Source organism: Mustela lutreola, chromosome 1 (genome assembly GCF_030435805.1).
Source record: "Mustela lutreola isolate mMusLut2 chromosome 1, mMusLut2.pri, whole genome shotgun sequence".
NCBI classification, from domain to species: domain Eukaryota; kingdom Metazoa; phylum Chordata; class Mammalia; order Carnivora; family Mustelidae; genus Mustela; species Mustela lutreola.
Window position 1 is genome coordinate 231,762,543 of NC_081290.1, and position 6,192 is coordinate 231,768,734.

General features: G+C 48.0%; 1 protein-coding gene across 4 annotated transcripts in view; it reads left to right on the forward strand.

Moving 5' to 3' along the window:
* Nucleotides 1-6,192, forward strand: part of FAM168A (family with sequence similarity 168 member A) — a 242,040-nt gene that overhangs the window by 229,558 nt on the left and 6,290 nt on the right. For all 4 annotated transcript variants that reach the window (XM_059133226.1, XM_059133216.1, XM_059133209.1 and 1 more), the window contains 3 exons: nucleotides 2,643-2,785; nucleotides 4,285-4,459; nucleotides 5,939-6,069. In XM_059133226.1, coding sequence (XP_058989209.1) covers nucleotides 2,643-2,785; nucleotides 4,285-4,459; nucleotides 5,939-6,051 — 431 coding nt within the window. In that variant the 3' untranslated portion in view covers nucleotides 6,052-6,069. The remainder of the gene's footprint in view (nucleotides 1-2,642; nucleotides 2,786-4,284; nucleotides 4,460-5,938; nucleotides 6,070-6,192) is intronic.

Sequence of the window (6,192 nt, forward strand, 5' to 3'; positions counted from 1 at the left end):
GCTTATCAGAGTAACCCTCTGAAGTAGGTACTGTTGTGATTCCCATTTTACAGATGACGAGACTGCTATAGTCTGTAGCTATTAGATAGCAGGGCTGGGGTTCGGACCAGGCAGTGTGGCTCTGAACTACTCATAGCCATTACAGAGTGCTGTATAATTTTCAGAGCAGGCATTTTAGGATTCAGGGGTGTCCTGCCCTTCTGCATAGAAAAGAGATTCTCTCCACCCTAGCAAGACTCCTCATACCTTATTCCTCAAATCAGAAGTTGGCAAGCTTTCCCTATAGAGGACCAAATAATAAGTATTGGAGGTTTCTCGGGCCATATGGTGTCTGTCGTAACTACCATTGCAGCAGGAAAGCAGCTATAGTTGATAAGTAAATGAACAGCATGACCATGTCACAGTAAAACTTTACTTCCCAAAATAAGTTGTGATTACAAAAAAAAAAAAAAATTGTAGTTTGCATGTTTTATTTATTTACTTATTTAAGTTTACTTATTTTTAGTAATCTCTACACCCCATGTGAGGTTCAAACCCATGACCCTAAGTCAAGAGTCACATGCCTTTCCAGCCAAGCAAGCCAGGCACCCCTGTAGTTTGTGTGCTTTAAATGTTAATAGCATGATTAAAAGATTTGGTAATAAATAAATTTGGAAAAAGCCTCCTGCATATCCCTATCTTGGTGATCCATAGTTCATCCTGTCATTTAAAACTTCTCATTTAAACCTATTTATCTCTATTCTACATTGCTGCTACTCTTCACTCCAAGGTGAAGGAGCCCTCAGTTGTCTCCTTTTAGGTGTCACAAGCCTAAACTTCCTCTTTTCCCCCACAGTATCTGCTTCACCTGCTCTGTGTATCGTAATTAGCACCACAGTCCAGAAACTTGGAGGACCCTGCTCCATACTTCTCTTTCTCAGCAGACTCATACCTCCACATCTAGTTAGTTTCTAGTTCTTCAAAGTGCCACCTTCTCATGCATGTATTCCACTCCATCCTCATTGCTACTTATTTCCCAAGCACATGTGACCATAAAACTAGCTTCCCATGGAACAAACTATGGATCTGACAGGGGAAGATTAAATGACAGGATTCCAAGGAAGAGGACAGGACACCTTTTGGTGGTGCCTTTTGTAACCATCAAATAGCAGCTCTCCTTGCTGAGTACCTTATCATGGGCAGGGCGGGGGTGGGTGGGGAATGCCAAGCCAGTGCTGTGGAATGAGAGATTTGTGACCCTGTGGCAGCTTGCCATAGGTAGAAGAGACTCAGGATCTTTAGAAAAATGGGATTTTAGTTCAGGAAGAGATCTTCATTCTTAGCCTTCTGTTTTAACAGTCTAGGGAGCTAAGACCCAGAGACTTGACTTGGCAGTAGTCACTGCAAATTGGAAGAAAGCCTAAACTGAAACCTAGATCTATTCTCTCCCAAGAAAGCACCTCTCTTCACCCTGCCTCCAAGTCCCTTATTGCAGAATCAGTACCATGTTGCTGACAAAGGCCTTGGTGAGCATCCCATAGGTAAAAGAGCTGAGTTGAGGCCAGGAGAAGCCCAGTGATTTGTCAGGCAGACTGAGCCAGAATGAGCTGGCACAGGGAAGAAGCTCCAGCAACACCCCTTTCGAGATCAGAAGCCAAGGTCTCCTGGCACTGGCACTTCAACTCAGAAAATAGTAGTTCCTAAAAACACTTACCCTTTCTGAGTAAGAGAGTTGGGGGTCACTTGATGATCATCTAGTTTCCATAGCATCATTTCATTTTGTGTTCTGAAAGTACGTGGTCTTGTTCCTTCTTATGTTTCATGTTCCTTATGTTCAGGTTCTTATGTTTCTTCTTATGTTTCAGGTTTTTCCTGCTAATGTAGGATCTGACTATTTTCCAAAAGATTCAAAGGCAGCACAGTTTTATTGAATGGCTGATTGTGAACTCCCTGGGGCTAAGTTCTAGGTTGATGTGAAGTTTTATGACCCCTGACCTTAGGTGTTGAGGCTGGAGGTAGTCCTTCCCTACCCAAAGCTGGCTCTGTAGGGCAGTTTTTTAGCATCTCAGAAGATGAAGCTCTCTGAATGGTGTCTTCTGTGGGCTTTTTGCCTTAAAATTGTCAGGGAAGAAGAGGAACGTGGTAGGAGAAGTCCAAAAAGAGAGAGAGATAAGGAAAAAACGAAAGAGAGAGTAAGAGGGAAAACAAGAAAACCAGAAACAGAGGACACCCTGGGCCGCTGAGGGAGGCTTGAGAAAGCAGGAAGACGGATTGTGGTAGGGAGCGAGTGGGCGGAGGCTCTCCCTCTGTCTGTGCACACATGCCCATCTCCTGGTACACAGACAGAATCCCGGACCATCCATGCTGCAGCGGTCCCTTAAGAGATCATCTGGTTCCGGCCTTTTATTTTATAGATCATACCCCTGAGAACCAGAGAAATAAAAGATGCCAGAATCACTCATGCAGCCCTGTGCACCAGGACTAAGGGAGCTGCCTCTGGGCCCAGGGCTTTCTGGGTGGAGCCTTGTTCTCTGTCTGTTCTCATCTGTGTTTCCAGCCTGGAAAGCCCCTCCTTGTCTGGGGAGTTGTGACTGGGACCTGCTGTCTTACAACAATGCTGTTCTGTCAACTAATTGGAAGTCTCTCTTATTGCCTTGGTACAGGATATACTGCGGGAACACCATACAAGGTCCCACCGACCCAGAGTAATACTGCTCCACCCCCCTACTCCCCATCACCCAACCCCTATCAGACGGCCATGTATCCAATCAGAAGTGCCTACCCCCAGCAGAATCTGTATGCCCAGGTAGGTGCATCTGGAAGCCTGGGCCCACCTCAGGAGGAGGAGCCACCGCCGTGGGTGGGGTGGGGGTGGCTGAGTAAGAGAGGGAAGGCAAGTTCATGGCTCTGGCCAGTTGTTACTATGATATCATGGAAACAATAGCCCTGTAGTCTACACACTCTCTCACCCCACCTCAGCTCCTGGAGGGGTTACATATGAAGTCATTTAGATTAACAGAGCCTAGAATGTCAGAGGAACAAGGGCCCCTAGCTCAATTCCTTTTTATACAAGTGGGGAAGCTGAGATCCAGAGAGGAGAGTTACTTGTCCAAGGTCACATAGGAGGAGCTATTAGTTGAGTAAGGATGAGACCCAAAGTGTCTGGGCTTCTCTCCCTAACCCCCACATCTACCCTTCCTTGATAAAGTCCATGATCTAAACAGGGAGGAGGTAAGGGCTCAGGCTCTATTACCAGTTCACTGTGTGATCTTGAGTAAGTTACTCTCTCTCTCTCTCTGTGCCTCCATGTCCCCATCTGGGCTCCTTCAAAGTGTATACTCTGAGGGGATGCTATGATAGGGACTATGTGAGCTCCAGTATGCACATGGCACAGTTTTCTGGGGTCACCATTCTTTGTGAGGTTTCAAGTAGTGAGGAGAACACTTTAGAAAACAGCTACGTTGTAGAGTAGAATGGGAAACTTTTGAAAGATAAGACAACAGGCCTGAGATGGATTTTTCTTGTTTGTGGTAAGCTGCTTTGCACTATGTTCTCAGACCTCTGGGATTATAAACCCATATTCTGCGGCCCCTGTCAGAAGTTAGTAGAGGCATTTGAGAAGCTCGGGATTAAGACGATCCAGGGGCCTGTGTCTACTCCCCACAAAGGTCAGTAGGACTGTGGGCTGTGGCAGCAGGAAGCAGCCATGTGATCTAGGCAGTGGGAAGTCACTTCAGACCTCTGTCTCCATCCTTACCTCTTTGCCTAGGGAAATAGTAAGAGACATCTGAGGAAATGCTTTGAATTTGTGACAGTTTCCAATAGGTGAGATGGCAGGACTCACACCAGTGTGACCGTCCCACTAGTAATGCTTCATGTGCATGCATACAGTGGTCTGAATTCACCAGCCCCATCCATATCTTTCCTCATGGGCTATATAGTTCCTGCCTTTATATTTTAGGCAGCTTGTAGAAGCACACTGCAATAAGATACATACATTTTAAAATATTAAAATCAGGGCTCTTACCCCATCAGATCATCATAACAGCCCTAGGAGCAAGGCAGGACAGGGTTGGAGCCTTATTTTTCATACGAGAAGCTGAGCCTGATACCGAACTGTCCGTAGTCATGTAGTAAGACAGACGCAGAGTCCCACTGGGGCCCATACTTTGAGTTCCTGGGACTGTGCTCCTCTGAGCCCATCTCATAGGGTCTGGGAAGAAAGGTCTCCCCTCCTTCCTCCTCTCTCCATATCTTACCGCACGTCTCCAAAAGCCTGTATGACCTCAGCCTTTTTTCCCCCAGGGAGCCTACTACACACAGCCAGTGTACGCTGCTCAGCCCCACGTCATCCACCACACCACGGTTGTCCAGCCCAACAGCATTCCCTCTGCCATCTACCCGGCACCTGTTGCTGCCCCCAGGACCAATGGTGTGGCCATGGGCATGGTGGCCGGCACCACCATGGCAATGTCAGCAGGTGAGGGTAGCATCTGTTTCACTGTCCCCCTTCTCCCGAAACTCATGACAGACCAGAGAACACCATCATGGAATCAAGTGTAGCATAGCATGAGAAATTGTTCTGGGAGCCCTGTCTACAGAGACGAGGAAGATTTCACTGAGAAGGACATATTGAGCTTGGTCTTACAGGGGTAACAGAAACTAACCAGAGGAATGGAAGAGGGAAAAGCAGTGGAAAGAACATGAGCACAGTGTGTTCACAGAATGGAAATGGTCCAAGGCCCTTAAAAAATAGGGGCAGCGGGAGCAGTCAGTAAAGCCACAGTGGAGAGACCCAAATTCCTTTAGGGAATAGGGGAGCTAGCAAAGGGGTTTAAGCAGGGGGGAGATGGGTTTGGTTTAAACACTCTCTGGCTGCAGGGTGGAGGTGTGGTCAGATGGTAGAGGCTAGAAGTAGGTAGTTCAGTGGGATGGCTATAGTTCAGAGGAAGGATGGTGGTATTTGGACTCTGGTTCCAGAAAGGAGGGCATGAGGCAATGTTATTTAGCAGGCAGGAGCTCAAGACCCTGTCCTGTAATTGATTGTAAGGCACGGAGTGCCCCTTCTCCATTTCTGGCTTACTTCAGAAATCACACCAGAGCCCTGTCCATCTGGAATCTTGTGGATTGGGTAGAAATACCCCAGGAATAGCAGGGAAGTCTCTGGATGTGCTGACATTCAGAAGAAGAGCATGAGATGTCAAGAGGGCCATGAATAACCTTTAGAGACCCAGCTTTTTTTTTTTTTTTTTTTTTTTTAAGGTTTTTATTTATTTGACACAGAGATAGAGTACAAGCAGGCAGAGGGAGAGGGAGAAGCAGGCTCTCTGCTGAGCTGTGAGCCCAATATGGGGCTTGATCCCAAGTCCCTGGGATCATGACCTGAGCCAAAGGCAGCAGCTTAACCAGCTGAGCCATCCAGGTGCCTTGAGACCCAGCCTTTAAACAATCACTTAAGGGAAGAGAGTACCAGGGGTCTAATGGATGGGAGGTGAGAGCTGGGATTTTATTCTGCCCCTAATGTAAGGGGTTGTTGAGGCCTCTTTCCCCAGATCAGGTCAGTAAGCTATTGATTATCTGCTTGGTGCCAGCCTTGTTCTGGTCCTGGGGACCAGTTATTGACAGATAAGAGCCCCGCCTTTAGCAACAGCAGGGCTAGGGGTAAATACAACCATATAAACCAACAGTTTCCACTCGGTAGAATAGGAGGAGCATACAAAGAAGAGTAAAAGGAAGCCACTGAAGACGGATGATTGACTCTGTCCTGGAGCATCAGCAAAACTTACCCTAAGGAGATGAAGCCTGGCAAGGTGGGAGGGGTGGGCAGCAGTTCATGAGCAGGTCGGGAGGTGGGGGCCCAGGTTGGGGAGCAGCTATACGAAAGGCCATGACTTCATCCTCATCATCCCAGTGCCCTGGGATGGCCTCATTGGGTTTACTCTTCTCTTTGGATACTCAGGTACCCTGCTGACTGCACCCCAGCACACCGCGATCGGGGCACACCCCGTCTCCATGCCAACATACAGGGCCCAAGGGACCCCTGCGTACAGCTATGTGCCCCCGCATTGGTAAAGCCTGCAGCCCATCCAAGTGAGTGGGGTCTGGGCTGGGAGAAGTAGGAGGGTGACCAAATACCAGGATTGCCCCTAGCAAAGCCCCTGGCCTGGTCTACAGCACAGGTGTCTGCAGGGGCCAGTGACAGTCACCAGCTGC